Genomic DNA, 15,893 nt, shown 5'->3' with positions numbered 1-15,893 from the left:
ACAGGAGTGCCTGGTCCATAGGGTCACGAAGAGTGGGACACGACTAAACAACAAGATTTAAACTTAGTTTTGGTCATTCTAGAAATGTGCAAAATAAAACTGGATGACACGAGGTTAAAAAAAATGGATCACTTGATATGGAATGACCCGTTGGTAACAGAAGCGGACTTAAGAATCGCCTGAGCTAAATATTCCGAAGCGAGCGCGGGCGTGGCGGGGCTTTAGCAAGAGGAGGTGCACGTGTGTATGAGAGATTTCTTTCATGGGCAGAGCGGTTACTCAGCGGACCTGTCATTTGTTCCACCCGAAAATGTTTGCAGCGTGAAACCCGACGCTGTTGTTGCTGCAGCTGCCGCCAAGTGGGAGGGCCCAGGAGGAGGAGGAGGAAGGAGGAGAAAGTTCAGCTCCTCCTCCTCTTCTGGGCTCTTCAGTTATTTTCTTCCTTCTCGGAAGAGTTAGGCGAGCAGAGCACGGCTGAGAAAGCAAGAGGAGGACACGCAGCGCTTGGGCGTTCCCTGGACCTTCCTTGACAGCCTTCCTGGGGGCTTACCTGCCAGGTGAGAGGGTTGCACCAGGGGGAGGCCGCAGCTGCGCCTTCGTGCCCGGCTGCTGCGGGCGCTGGCGGGCATCGGGCGCGTCTCTGCTGGAAACGGAGCCCCGGGCGAGGCGGGCCTTGCTCCGCCTGAAGCCAGCAAGGCGGGGGACTCCCTGCCACACACCTATAGCAGGTTGGGAAGCGGCCCCTCTTAATTCAAGGGGGCCTGAATCTCAGGGAAGCTGGTGCCCTTCCTCTCTTAGGTCGCCCCGACCTAAACTGGGTTTGCGGGAAGGGTTGCCCTCCCTTCTCAAGCGCAAACATGGCTTGCAAGTCTTCCTTCTCTGCCCGCCAAGGGCGGAGGTGCTGGGTTGGGTCGAGGAAGAGCGGGAGCCTCGGGCTGCTGCTCCTTGTTGGGTCGAACAGCCTGGCTCGGTGCGGGCCTTGCTCTGCAACAGGGCGGAGGTGACTTTTTCAGCTTACAACTTCCAAAACTTGAGGGGTGCTGAAAAGTTGTAACGTGACTTGGGAATTCAAAAGATTTACTAGGATGTTTGGTGGGTAACACCAGTGTAAAATCGCATAGAAATCGTTAAGAAGGATGGCCAAGTGCTTGTAGTTGTGTAATATATTAATAGTTATTATTTAGTGTTACCTGATGTTTTCAGAAGGTAGAATTAAAATTACTTGGTTTTCTAAAAGCAGTTCATGTGCTTCTTCATCAGACGTAGGCTAACCAAGCTAAATGTTGTCCAAACACAAAAATAGCAGCAGATTTGAAGTCCTCAGACATATTTTCAAGACCCCTCGCAGAAGAAAATGGCAAAAAATAAGCTTCACTCCCTAAAATGGCATGCTCTACTCATGTAAGCTTTTCTGCTTCACAGCATAGAATAATAGAATCATGGAGTTGGGAGGGACTATGAGGGTCATCTAGTCCAACCCCCTGCAATGCAGGAATCTCAACTGACATGACATATTGTCATCCAATTTTGCTTAAAAACCTCACAAGGAAGAAGAGCCCACCATTATTATTATTATTATTCCTATTCCTTAAATGTATACTTGTCATCCAATTTTGCTTAAAAACCTCACAAGGAAGAAGAGCCCACCATTATTATTATTATTATTCCTATTCCTTAAATGTATACTTGATGTCTTCTCTTAATGAATTCTTAACAACAGTCCTTTTCGCTGCCTTTACTTGTTTTCTTTAAAAAAATAAAACAACCAGGCAAATTTTAGATTAGAAGCTCCTTGGGGCAGGGACTTTTCTTTCTGATGTTGTGTGTTGTTGCCTTGTAAAGTGCCTTGGCATTGTGAAAGTAATTTCTACTGGGCCCTTATAATAGCTGCATTTATGTTGTTTATTTCTGGCCTTAAAGTGCTTCAAGTACACGATCTCAGTAATCCTCTAATTAACACCTGCATTATTTGCCCCCTGTAACCTGGCCCATCACAGCAGCCCTCAAGTGCAAGACAGAAGATATATTTTATTCTGTTATTTATACTTCTTCCATCCTCCAAAGCAACACACATGGTGTGTTCCTCCATTGTATCTTAACAACAACCCTGTGAGGCAGATGAATGACATGCTCAAAACTTCCTTGCAAGTTCCATGCCTGAATGGAGATTTGAATCTGAGTCTCTCCAGTCCTCGAATGAAACTTTAATTGCTTCTCTGCACCACTTGTACATAGGGATAGGCCTGCTCTTGTCAGACTAGGTACATCCCGTGGGCTTAAGGTTAAGGTCGAAGACCTCGAGAACAAATACCTACAAGCAGATGGGCAGTGCTTGGTGAAATCTCAAACCTGGGATGTGAGGAGGAATTCGGTGCCCTACATAGCATCTTCCCTATGACTAACGGAGGCAGACCAAATTATGTTAGATAAGCAGCTCTATGAAAATTTGCTTGTTTGTACATAATACATACAGGGTGTGGAACCATGAGTTGTCTCAGTAGAGATCTTTTTTAATTTTACATGAAGTTGTACACCTTGCCTTCTGTGGATTTTAAAATGCTTTGCACAGTTGGAACGCTATAATATTTTTTATGAAGTGTGCTAGGTACCACACAATAATTTCTAGACATGTGTGATGCTGATTTTTAAGGCTTAGCTTATTTCTGTAATTTTAAGTTGCTTAAGACTGAATTCCATATTATGTTGTCATTGTTACTTGCCCCGAGACCTTAGGGTGAAGGATGAGTAATAAATTGTTTTAGTAGTAGTACTTAATAATAATAAATACTAGAAATGCGTAGTGATATGTGTGGATTTGTGGTCTGCGATACTCTCTCTTGTTTCCCAAATGTGGCAGTGTTGTTTTCTTTCCCTTCCTGTGTCTGAACTGACAACAAAGAATGTTCTGTCTCTTTATCTTCTATAGTTGTTCCTAATAACATTGTTGTTTCTGGGATCCTGTTTCTGGTTGTTTGTTGCAGAGGATTCTGGTTTAGCGGCTCCTGCACATCCAGTGGCTGCTCCTCCTCCTCCCAGGATTATTTTGGGGTGTGTGTCTTGTTGGTAGACCTGCCTGAAAGCTACTGTAGTGACTGAAATGCTATGTTGCTGGTCTAGCATATACCATAATGCTATTGTAATATGCTAGTGGATAGGGGTGGGCTGCTTAACCCTTCTCCCTGCCAATGACTCCAAGCAGTTTTCAGTTCATTTCCCCCCCAGGTGGGCTCTTAAACTGGAGCAAGGCCAGTTGAGATCAGCCTTCAAAGAACATTTGTAGGGGAGAACTGGCAGCAGGTACAAGAGAGATTAGTCTCTCATTTCAGCTTGCTGACCCCCCTGCCCCGCAAGTCCCATCCCCAACCCCCCAATTCCTGGTCGGGAATGGGGTTAAGAATGTTCTTATGCCAAAATCATATGTAGCTCTGCCCAGAGCGTAAGATGTGGGAATTCCCTGGTTCAAATTACCAGTACACATCGCGGAGAAACACATTTGATGGCTCCAAGCCACGGTCTTTTGATTTTTTCACTTCCCCATCTGCAATGTAGGGGATAATTATGCCGGCTCACTTTGTAGATCTCTCAAGTCTAGAGCGATGGGATGGATATCTGCAATGACTGTTCATTCTCATTTAGATTTCAGCCTGCACAAATCAGCAGGATTGGCAGAACAAGCCAGTATAACATCAGATCCTCTTTTCCCCGCGCACTGTTTTAATTTTTTATGTACTGCCACCCAACCCTTTTGAGCTGTGGTGTGAACTTGCCGTGGCAATGGGTGGCCATTTGTGTCTCCCCTGATCAAGGAGGCATAAAGTGGGGCAATTGTTACCACAGAATTCTTACCACAGAATTTGCTTGTTGGCAACTGAACCCTGTTCCCCCCAACCTGCCTTACCTCGCCATACTCCGTTGCCATGGGTGCTTCTATCCCAGCTGGAGTAGCGATTAAAAATGGGATTAAAAATGAGGTATGTACCAGGGAAGAGGCAGGGTTCAGCTGCCTTCACCCATGCGCAACATTTGTGGTAAGAGTTGCCACCTTCTCCACCCAGGTGTTATGCGTGAACTGGGCAGAGAGGCCAGGAAGTGCGTCTGGCCCCTTCATGTCCAGTTTAGACCTTGGTTTCAGCATGTGGACGTCTGGAAGAAAGGAATCGGTGTGGCCTCAGTTTGGGCCTTGGAGCTTTAAGTCATTTCCTTGCTCAGTTTCGGACAAATTCCAATCTCTTGGCTTCCAACCCTCAGCTGCTGGGCAGGGGAATGCAAATACAGAACAGGGTGGTAACGAGGCCAAACTAAAAATAGGAATGTACATTTTGTAGTATTGAATAGCCAATAGGTTGTATTAATTATGACCACTAAGTTTCGTATAAAAATACATGCAGAAACATAACTCTGCTCTAGTAAAACAGGCCAGAGAATGAAATTTTTTGGAGGGGAGGGTTTCATGCAGTGGTGGTTGCTCGCTATCCCGTATTATCCTGAGCCTATCTTGCCTCATAGGGTGGTTGTGAGAGAGAAGAAGCAGCCCAAGGTTGTTTGGGGATTTTTATGGACCCAAAATCCAAATACACACAAATTAATAAACACTGGCTCCAGTCTAGCAGGAGGTTGAACTGCAAACAACCCATTGAAATGACTGTGCTCATGCAAGTCCTCTTCATTTCAGTGGGACAAGAAAACCTCTCGAGTTGTACCTAGGGTGAATGCATTAAATTCTGTACATCAAATCAATGATCAGGCAGATAATTTTTTGATTGTGAATTCAAGCACCCTGGACAGGTTTTATTGTTGTAGGCCTCTGAACTTCAGGAAGAGGGATGTGGAAAGATAACTTCATTAACCAAGGGCTGCTTTGTTTCATTGCCCTTTCTTCCTCATTAACTCCCACATGTTTCTTTGTGCATTACAGCTTTAAGTGCTCAGTAGTAGTTTCTGCTTTCCTTCTAGAATAATTGACTTGTGACATCATTGCTGGCTGTCATGGAAACCATAACAGCCCAGCACAGTGTGTGGCAACCTTCCCCAACTGGGTGCCCTGCATTTTTTGTGATCACATCTCCCATCAAGCCCAGCCAGCACAGTACAGCTTCTTAAAATGGGACAAGTGTTGCAGGAACCGGCCAGGAACTCCACTGCTGATGGGAGCTCTTCTCATGAACTTCTTAGCACCCCAGTTCAAGAAGGATGTAAATACAGTGGATGGGATTTGGAGGAGGACGAGGGAGGTATGGAAGAGGTTTGTTAAAGTAATGGGGAAAGTCTTCAGGTGTTGAAGATCAGTGTAGTTAGCCAACTGGTGATCCTTGGGCTGGAACAAGCTTTTGAAATAATTGTCCCTGGAAGCTCTAACAAAATCAAGATGTGGCAGAAAGTTTGCCTGTGCTTTTGGCTTATAAGAAAATGGTTCCCAAAAGAGTGAATCCAACGCTTTAGGTTAAATCTGGATTGTAAATCTAATTCTATAGTTTTGAAGCCCTTAAGATGGTACCAACTTCCTTGCCATCTGTGCAGTTTGCATGGCAAAATATACTCTGGCTCCCAAGTTACTATAGTGCAGACACTGAAAATACAGATTTGCCATTCCTGGGATACAGTTAAATTAATGGTTTTCAAATTCCATATCTTCTGGAAACCTTTTTGGATGGAACCTTCCCCTATAGAGAAAATTTTGGAGAGCATTAGAGGGGCACTCTGGTTTGGTTAGTACATAATGGCCAAACTATGGTTTGGTGACTGAGACTTTGCTTGTGCTTATAGTTTGCGTGATTTGATCCCAGTGGCAATCTAAGGAAGTAAGAGAGAGAAATAATGTGATCTGGCAGCATGGTATGCATGATCATGTGCAATTCCAATCTTTCGAAACCAAGTTGAGAGAGAGCTGCTACTCTAAATATAGCATTTGCCTACAAAAAGATTAGCCTTAAGGTACCAGTGTGGTTTTAAAAGGAAAGTAGTAATAGAAGCTAGCATTTTAGCTGTATCATAGTATATTATATATCTTAAATAATAAGCTTAGTTCCCTGAGTGTCAGTCCTTATGTAGATGGAACTCAAAAGGGGAAGGCAGCAGAATTCAGAAACCCCTCCTCCCTGGCCTTTTTTAGCTGGAAATCACCGGAACTCAGTGCCGACACCTCTCAGGTGGGCGCCATTGCCATTCTTAGAGAACGAGGGAGGCGGTCATGGTGATTTTTCTATAAGAATAGCACTGGGAACACCAGTATTTACAGTAGTACTTTAAAAACCTTGAGCAAAAAAATGGAGGTGGGTGGGAACTCGAAACGGATTAATTCTCATTGACCACATAATGCTGACTGATAAGGAGGAAAAGGAAAATGAGTGGGAAGCTGGGAGTGGTATGGAGTATCCTTGAAACTAGCATAGCTGGGGCTCAGAGCAGTCTGCACTTCATCATATATAGGGAGCCACCATGACTAGTTGCCACTGACACCCTTATCCTCCGTGACTTTGCCTACGTTAAAATGCAGGCTTTGCTCTCACAGAAGGGAGTGATGGCCATGAACAAGGAGCAGGGGAGGTTGCCCCAGGTGCAAAATTTCAGCACCTGGTGCTTCCGCAATAATGCTGCATGCTTCTGTTGCTGGGCTCCGTTGAAAGCAGGAAGTGACCTCTCCAGACAACAGAATGACTCTTATCTCTGCGGCAGCAATCTCCTGGGTGACATGGATGCTGTTAGGCAGTTGAATGCACATACATACTTCGTCCATTTCCCTCCCACACACCCCTGCTCCTCTAGCCAGCCCCGGACGCTGGCTACCCATGCTATGCCACTGCTAGATGGGCATTGACCTGATCCAGCAGGTTAAGCCCCTTTGAGAGCTGTGTAAGGTGGTAGCCATCACAACATCTTCTGGTAACTAATTTCTTAAGTTCTGCATCCTACATATTGGAAAAGTCTCATCCTGCCCCAGTGGAGGCTGGTCCATTGCACCGTCCTCAGCCAGCCTTCACCTGCCTGCTGTTGTACTTTCATCAGATCTAGGGCTGACTCTGGCTCTATCCACTTCTTGTCTCCCTTGGCTTCTGCCCTACTGGTTCCATGGAGCACCACTCCACCCCCTGACCCAAATGTATATTTATATTGGTGGACATGGCATGAAATCCTACAATCATCTGTACGAAAACTAAACAGGGGAACTCTGCAGTAAAGAAACAGTGGCTTTATTAATGCTGCTAGGTAAAAAAAACAAAACCCAAAACCCCATGGTTGTAAAAACTGTAGGCCTCTATTTACACTGCAGGCTTTGAGGGAAAGACCTTATTTATCCTTCAGCAAGCAAGTTCTCACATATAAATTGAGAAACTTTGTGCTTCTTTGGGGTATATAAATATGCCTCGGCTGTCCAATTTAAAGAGGTTCATTCAGCCGTGTATTTGCCAGAGTCCTGTGATTCACTCTTTAATTGTTTTCTGATGTAAATTTATAAATCCTACTCATGACCTACTTTCCTTTTGGGGAGAAGTATTCTCTTTTATTATTTATTTTAAAAGATTAAATGAAACTGCTAAAGTAATGAAAAAATAATCTGATGCCTTTAAAAAAAGAAAAAAACCACCAGCATGTTAACTACTACAATACTTTTTACAAACTGGTAAAAGTAGTTATATTGACTCACAGGAAAAAATTCATATTGGTCCAGTACCTTCATTAAAACAACCAGTTAAGTCACATCATTCATTATTTTGCAAGCTTTTGAGCTAAGCACCACTAGATGACTAGATGGTACAAAATAATGCAAGGCAATAGGATGAGGAACAGGATTTTATTTTATTTATTTGGCTGGTGTTCAAGTCACACACATCTGGATCTAGCAAGAGTCTTATGATGGAGTGGCAGCAGGAGCACAGAAAACTCCCCCCCCCCCAAGCAAGCATAATATAATCCGCCTTGCTCTTGAATACTGTGGGAGGGTCTGCCTTGTAAACTTTAGATATTTCATTGGGAAAGTATAATTTAAAAAGCATTTGGGGGATGATCATCTTGCCATTGGTACACTGGTCACTATTAAATCCAATAGGAATATGCAGCGGCAAATGGTTCCGGGTAATTCTTTGTTACCGTTTATATAGTTGAATATAATTTGGTGCGCTAATACTTATTAGTGAGGCCCATAGCATTCTTCTGTAGTTGTGAGGAAGTTTTACTTTGGGGAAGACTCCTTGGGTTTCCCCCAGAGTTTCAAGAGACGGCTTTCCCTTTGGATATTTAAGATGCCTCAGAACATTTCAGTTCCTCACAGCATGCAAGTCTCCGTTCTCTCTTCAATTGATCAAAGTACTTCAGCCAAATTATGGCACACGTTGGGTTTGGGTATATATACAGTGTCTCAGCATGTGGAATGGCTGTAGAGATGTAGCTCCCTTGGTGATATTTTTGACCACATCTCTAATCTTTCAGCGCAGGAAAATGAATTGATGAGATGGAAATGGATAAAAACTTCCAAATGCCCCAGGACATTGAGAAGTCTGAGAAGTATCTGATCAGACAAGGCTTCATCTGGGTTTCCTGTGAATTAAGAGTAGAATTGCAGAAGGTGGTGCTCTATTCCAGTGAAATGCTAAAATGTGCAACACTTTAATTTAAAAAACTGCCCTGCAACTTCTAGATTAGTAATTCACGGGCAACACTTCAGAATATCATTTGCAATCAAGCAACAACTTTCTGGTGATAGCTATGAGGTTTCAATCTGATAAACAGTTCTTAAACCAGTGAAACAATACATGTAGAGCTTCAAACCATTTCTTGATTCAGTCAGTTTGTAAAAGCCACATAAACCGGTGAGTGTTCATTTTCAGATGTTTTACCCGTTTTGCCCGTTTTCTTTTGTCCATGATTGACAGCAACTTGCAGGAACACTGCAAGTGTCTCACATGTGAAAACCTCTCTGTGTTAGCTGGACTGGGTCTGTTTAAATAGTTGCATCTTGGAAAGGTCAAATGCACCCAAAGGAAATGCTGATAAAAAGAATTGCTGCCTTATCACTCATAACAGGCATGTCATAAAGCAGAGTTCGAGGCTGCAGGAGGCAATGTTTCCTTAGATTAGTCAAGAGTTCATAAACTAATATATAATATGTTACAAAGGAGTCTCATGTGACTTTTAAGGTTTCTGTGTGATACAGTTGGATCTTTCTCAAGCTTAAAGGCAGGGCTTTTTTTTCAGCCAGGACTCTAAAGAACTCAGTTCTGGCACCTTTCAGGTGGGCACCATTGCCATGATAAGAGAACAAGAGGCGTTCATGTTGAGTTCCAGCACCTCTTTTTCCCTAGAAAAATAGCTCTGCTTTTAATGTGTGGCCATCTTCATGTGCATCATCGTTAGGTGCTAACATTTGTAGCTCAAGAACAGGATATGGTGGATTAGAAAATTTGTGGTGTGAGTGCCCCTGGCTGCCTGGAAAAGCCCATTGTTTTCAAATGGAGAACATGAAAGAGGCAGGTTCAACTTCATTCAGAAACTAAGCAAAAGCACTTCAGTTTTATGTCGCATGCCACCAAACTTGGTGGAGTTCTTTCAATTTAAACTTCACTTTTGTGACCTAGGCCCATATTTACAGCTGCAGTGTCAAAATATTACATTAGGCTGTGCTATGGATGGTTTTTGACAGGGTGACCCCACATGTTGGGTTTCTTCCTTGTTCAGCCGGCAATGTGGGTGGCTCCTATCCAAAGTTGCTTGCCTGGCTCTGCAACTCCTAAATATAATTTTCCCCTTTGGGTGGGCCTCAATATTTCTCAGCTGACAGCTGATTGCAGAGTTGGCTGGCTGGTTGCAGGGGCTTGTCTTGTTTGAAACTGCGTGGAAAAGGAGGAAAGCTGTAGAGTGTGTATGAACAGACCACGCCAAATGCAACATGTTCTAATAGTTCTTCCTATATTTGGGTAGCTTGTCCTCCTGCTCTGTGTAATTTGTACTTGCCCTTTGTCAATATTGTGTCATCTGCGCTTATATTTTTAAGGGAGCAAGCAGAACACATGCTCTAGGGATTGCTTTAAAATAATGGCAGTAGGAGCTGAGAGTAAATTTCTCTAGGAAAACCACTATCTTTTTTTCAGGTTTGTTTCATGTATTGCAAAATCTAATCGGTTAGCAGGTTAGCTTACCAGTGATTGACTAAAAGTAGTTCCAATTAAGTGGGCAGCATATATATATATATTTCAGAATTATAAGGCAGGAAAAGCACATTCCATCTGCAAGTTATCGTAACAAACATTTTCCTCTTCTCTCTTTGCTTTCAGAGGATGTTTGAGTTACTGCCATGCTGAGAAGTTGATGGGTGTTTTTTTTAAAAAAAGCCCCCCCCCCCCCAATATTCTTTGCAAATTGATATTGTCTGCCTTTGTAATGCAAGTTGTTTACTCTTTCCAAATTCTGCTGCTGGTGGTGTAAGGCTGCTAGCTGGCATTGCAAAATACCACCAGAGTCCCATCTGATACTGTTTTCCGGAGTTGGTTCCGGGGGCCCTTTGGTGAGTTTGGGGTTGTTTGTTTAAGATACTTTGATAACATATTACCCAATGCAGGTACTGTACCAGAGAGAGAGAGAGAGAGAGAGAGAGAGAGAGAGAGAGCTCCACAGCCTGTGCATGCTTGCAAACCAGGAAACAACATGATGTAACCTCCTGCCTTGTCATTCAGAATTTCACTTGGGCCTGCACATGGAAGGCTGTGGGATTTGCATGAGGAGGAAAGAGGATGCTAGTCAGGTTCGGCATATTGGTGGATCTAACTCTCAAGATTGTTGTAGTAAAGAGAGCCAGTGTGGTGTAGTGGTTAAGAGCGGTAGACTCGTAATCCGGTGAACTGGGTTCGCGTCTCCGCTCCTCCACATGCAGCTGCTGGGTGACCTTGGGCCAGTCACACTTCTCTGAAGTCTCTCAGCCCCACTCACCTCACACAGTGTTTGTTGTGGGGGAGGAAGGGAAAGGAGATTGTTGGCCGCTTTGAGACTCCTTTGGGTAGTGATAAAGTGGGATATCAAATCCCAATCCAAACTCTTCTAGTGCTCAAGTGTTTCTGTTTTGGTGCACTGGCTGGATTGATAACAGCCATCTATCTCCTAAAATTATAGCATTTATAGCATTTTTATCCCACCTTTTTCTCCAAGGGGTACATGGTTCGTCCCCCTCCTCAGTTAATCCCTACAGTTACCCTGTGAGCTAGGTTAAGAAACTATGACCGGGCAAAGGTCACCCAGTGAGCTTCATACCTGAATGGGGATTTGAACCCTGAGCTCCCTAACCCTAGTCCGACGCTCTAACCACTACACCCCACTACTGGCTTCCAATAGTTCTTCTGCTATGGTGCAGCTCTGTAGATTGAGTAGCTAAATAAATACAGGGAAAGCAAAATGTCACTTAGAGAAGGATCTGAAATATTTCCCTTGAGGCTTGGATTTGTTTTTTATGGTGTTTTAATGTGTTGTGAATCGCTCTGAGATTTTCCCCCTTTAAAATATAAAGCGGTATAAAAGTGAATGATAATAACAACAACAAATTCCACAGGGGGGCAGAAGGCACCTACAAATTCCGTTGTGGCGACCGTAACCTGGGCTTAAGGTGCCATTTGGCGATTAGCTCATATATCTGAGTTTCTAACACTGCTTATTGCATCCCGCACCTGGTGGGAGTGTATTTGCAGTTGAGGCAGATGACAGGGTGCAGGTGCGCAGCATGTTTGCCTCTTTTATGACAGCCGGAATGGACTATGGAGTGGACTTTGTTCGCGACCTCAGTTTGAATGGAGAATCAAGGCAACACAGGATTCCATCGCATCCCAGGGATCTCCATGGTGTTCCCCGTATTGTTCTTGTTGCGGTAATAACAGTGACGGCAAACACGTAGCAAACCATTTGTAGGATTTACTCAGGCTGCAGATAAGAACTACTCCGCTGCAGGGTTGATGGCGACTGGGAGATAACCAGGAACTTGCAAATTGTAGGGCTCTCGCCACAGAGCGAAGTCTGAGTCATTAAAAAATTTCATGGTACATCAAATAAGGAAGGAGGAAGGACCTGGTTTTCAAAGGGGCTGGAAGAAGGAAGCAGGAAAGGAGTTGCTTCTCCCTTTCTCATAGGGAATGGCATTGGTCAAATATTACGGGGATTATAGCGACACTCTAAACACTTGGTGGTACCAGCAAATTGTATAGGAGCAGTGCCCCAGCTGCACTCAAAGGTCCGAGTGTAGAAACAAGTGTTCATCTCTAGAAACTGTGAGAGCCAGGGCTTTAAGGTGTCAGGTTCCCTGGTTTGCATTTACGGATAGCTTTGCTGCTGAGCCCACAACTGCTGCTAGCAACAGAGTTGACTAGTCTGTCAGCACTTATGCCTAGATGGGCTGTGTGTGCTGTGCATATTTCCCTGGCTTGTCTCCTGGAACCAGTTCTTACTTGTTACTGGCAAGTGGCTATTTATGCACCTGATTGAATGAGCAACTGCCATTCCTTTCTTTCCATTCTCCACTTTTAGTTAGTTAGTTAGTTAGTTAGTTTAATCTAAGTCAGGCATAGGCAAACTCCAGCCCTCCAGATGTTTGGGCCCACAATTCCCATCATCCCTAGCTAACAGGACCAGTGGTCAGGGATGATGGGAATTGTAGCCCACCGTCCATGCATCATGACCTGCCAGAGGCCTCAGTGCTCTCCTCTTTTTAAAGTTCTGCCCTGGCAGCAAGAACAGGAGGATTGTCAAGCCACTTGGTGGGCCATCATCTATGGTCAGTCAGTAGGGTGTGTTGAGCTTAATTGTGCCTCGAGTTGTGCTGGCCGGTAGTAGTAATAAGTTGTATCTGGCATCCTCAGTTTGTGTTGCAGTGGCTCACTCCTCCGTTTCATTCAGTCTCGGGGAAACTGGTGAAGGAAGAGGAAAATTGAGTGGTTCAGCTCCCCATTTCTCTTAACTCCCTCTAACTTGCTATGGGTGGAAACTTCCCTTGGAAACTGCATGAGGCTTAAAAATTCCAAAATAACATCCTGTTGTGGAGGACTGGCTATTTTCCTCCTGCTTTTGTTCCCAATGTTTCCTCCCACACTGATAGTAGACAGCAAATTATCTGGTGGTCGGTTTACATAGATCTGTGTGGCTTTGCCCCCCACCAAATCAAAGTCAACCCGCTGGCTCTGCATGGCAGTCCAGTGAGGACTCAGTGAAGCCTCATGGTTTTCCTACCTTCCTAGAACTGCAAAAATGGGGAGGGGGGGTGTTACGTACCTGGCAGGCCTTAATAGGTTGCTAGTGGGCTACATTTGGCTTGACTGGTCTGTCAAAATGGATTCTGATTGATGTTATTGAATCTGAACTGTTGAATTACCCTGGAGGAGGCATGTTAACACTATTTTTTTCCCTTATGGTCTGTGCTGCGTGCAGTGTGCTATAAGAGATTAGGGCATGGGTAGGTAAACTAAGGCCCAGGGGCCAGATCCAGCCCAATTGCCTTCTAAATCCAGCCTGCAGATGGTCTGGGAATCAGTGTGTTTTTACATAAGTAGATTGTCTCCTTTTATTTAAAATGCATCTCTGGGTTATTTGTGGGGCATAGGAATTTGTTCATTTCCCCCCCAAAAATACAATCCAGTCCCCCACAAGGTCTGAGGGACAGTGGACCGGCCCACGGCTGAAAAAGTTTGCTGACCCCTGGCTTAGGGCAATCCTTTTCAGTATTAACCATGGTTGGTGCCAGTGCATTTGTAACAGTGCACCTTGGTTAAACAAAACCATGCAGTTCAGATGAGAGGGTCCGAGATGTTTTCCACTTATAGAATCATAGAATGCTAGAGTTGGAAGGGACCCTGAGGATCATCTAGTCCCACCCCCTCTAATCCAGGAATATGCAGCTGTCCCATGTGGGGATCAAACCTGCAATCTTCACATTATCAGCCAACTGAGCTATTCAGGCTTGTCTTATGCTTCCTGGGCATGAGTCCAAGCAGTTTTGCCTTTGCCCCACAGTCCCCCTCCCCCCAAATACCCCACTTTTCAGCAGTGAATTGGAGCAAACATCAATCCGCAGAAAATTGATGTTGGCTCTGATTTAGCAGTAAAGATATCCCTGGGGGCAAGCAGCAGAAGTGTGAATGAGCCCTTAGTTCTGTAACACCTATGTAAAACTATTCTCGTCATGGGCAGCGGCATTGCTGGATATCATAGTTTCAGAAAGTGCTGTGTGAAACAGCCATTTTAATTCCATTCCCAGTTAATTGCAAAAAAAAGAAAAAGCAAGCAATTCTAAAGGAATTTTAAACCTTCGGAAAGACCATGTGGTGCACCTCCCCAGCACTGCCATTTCCCTCTAAATCCCTTTCATCTCCCATCTGTGTGTAAAATAGGAATAACATAAGTGTTTTACCAGTTTCAGTAGTTCATAATGCCTCTGAAATTATCCATGTGCAGCTTCTGGTTAGCACAGTTCTAACTGGAATGTGGTCCTACAGTATCGCCATAGTTCCTGCAGGTAACGCAGGGTGGGAAAGTTGGCATAGCAACGCGCTTTGGCTTCAGACGGACGAAATGAATTCCAACCTCGGGGAGGCAGCTAAATCAACAAGCTTCTCTGCCTGCTGACTTGTGTTGCCTCCCAGCACAGTTCTTCGCTTGTGCCCCTTGTTCCCTCTTTACTTGCTGGCATTTGGTGGCTGGTAGGAATGAATGAGCCTATTATGGCTGTATTTTTTTTTTAAAGAGCTTTACAGTTCTAGAGGCAGAGGGAGCTAACATCAAAAACTTGCTCTCCTGGATTTGTTCGTAATGGGGCAGATGGTTGTGTGCCACATCTGGAGAAGGCTCCCCTCTTTTTACTGGTTGTTACTAAAAAGTAATACTAGGTTCCATTGATGTATTTTCAGTTAGCTACATTTCACGCCAAAGCAATGTGTTTGACTTGTTAGCTCTCATTTGAAAACCTTTGCTTTGAAAAGTAGAAGTTATAAATGTAGCTTAAAATAAAGGAAGTGGCTTCATGTTTTTACTAGGGAGAAAGAGCTGCTTGTGGACAGGAGAGCTTGTCTAACTGCCTGATTCTGGGGGAACCACCCTGCGAGTATTATTTAAGTGGGGGGGGGGTGGAGGGCAGGGAAGCTGAAGAAAAACAGGACCTGCTTTAGAAATTTAATCTGCAGCATGCATATTTAAAGCATTTTATATGTGCAGATAAGGAAAAAATGTTCTTGCAGCATACACATGCAGCATATCACTTGCGTTTGATTGCTGGTTCCCCACTTTGTGAGCATGATGCTTGAGCGAACAATGCATGACCTTTGGTGTCCCTTCCAATTCTACAGTTCTCTGATTCTGAGATTAATAAGTCCACATCTGCAGCTGTGTCATTAAAAAGGTGCACCAGTTTCCAACCTGGGGATGAAAAGCCACTAAAGTGTCCTTATTTTACCTGTGATTGCAATCATATGAAAAGGTCCCGTAGCTACAGTGCTTTGCGGTTTCCTAAATCCAGATCTCATACAGTTTTGGATGGCAGGATCTCCTGAGGTTGCCAGGATCGTGAGGTTACAATTCATCTCAGTGATAGTGGCATCAAAATTATAAAAATGCACAAAACGAAGTAATGAGAAATAGTTGCGTAGTGGCTAGAATTTGACAAAAAGACCCTTCGTTTGGCCACAAATCCTACTTTGAGCCACTCGCCATCTCTCAGTGTAACCTACCACAAAGAATGATTTTGAGGATAATGGGTGAGGATGGGCAGGGCTTTGTGGAAGAAAGGCAAAACGAAGCTAAATTTGATGGTAAAATCCCAAAAGTTCAAAACAATCCCATCTGCTTTAGTTTTAAGCTGCTGTGTGTTGTGTATGTAAGAATGTACGGAGAGCCTGCAGGATCAGGCCAGTGGCTCATATAGGCCAGCATCCTGTTCT

General features: G+C 44.2%; 1 protein-coding gene across 4 annotated transcripts in view; it reads left to right on the top strand.

The window, feature by feature from the left end:
* The first annotated feature begins 220 nt into the window (after positions 1-220).
* ANXA11 (annexin A11) overlaps positions 221-15,893 on the top strand; it is a 33,932-nt gene continuing 18,259 nt past the window's right edge. Inside the window, exons 1-2 of one of the 4 annotated variants that reach the window (XM_083440477.1) lie at positions 5,041-5,082; positions 5,131-5,231. In XM_083440477.1, coding sequence (XP_083296603.1) covers positions 5,145-5,231 — 87 coding nt within the window. In that variant the 5' untranslated portion in view covers positions 5,041-5,082; positions 5,131-5,144. Of the gene's footprint in view, positions 558-5,040; positions 5,232-15,893 lie in introns of those variants that run through there. The other 3 variants (XM_083440479.1, XR_014511162.1, XM_083440478.1) reach the window with 3 other exon arrangements.

The sequence above is a fragment of the Podarcis tiliguerta genome, assembly GCF_965153285.1.
Source record: "Podarcis tiliguerta genome assembly, chromosome: 5".
In the NCBI taxonomy this organism is placed as follows: Eukaryota; Metazoa; Chordata; class Lepidosauria; order Squamata; family Lacertidae; genus Podarcis; species Podarcis tiliguerta.
This window is presented reverse-complemented; position numbering and strand designations above follow the sequence as displayed.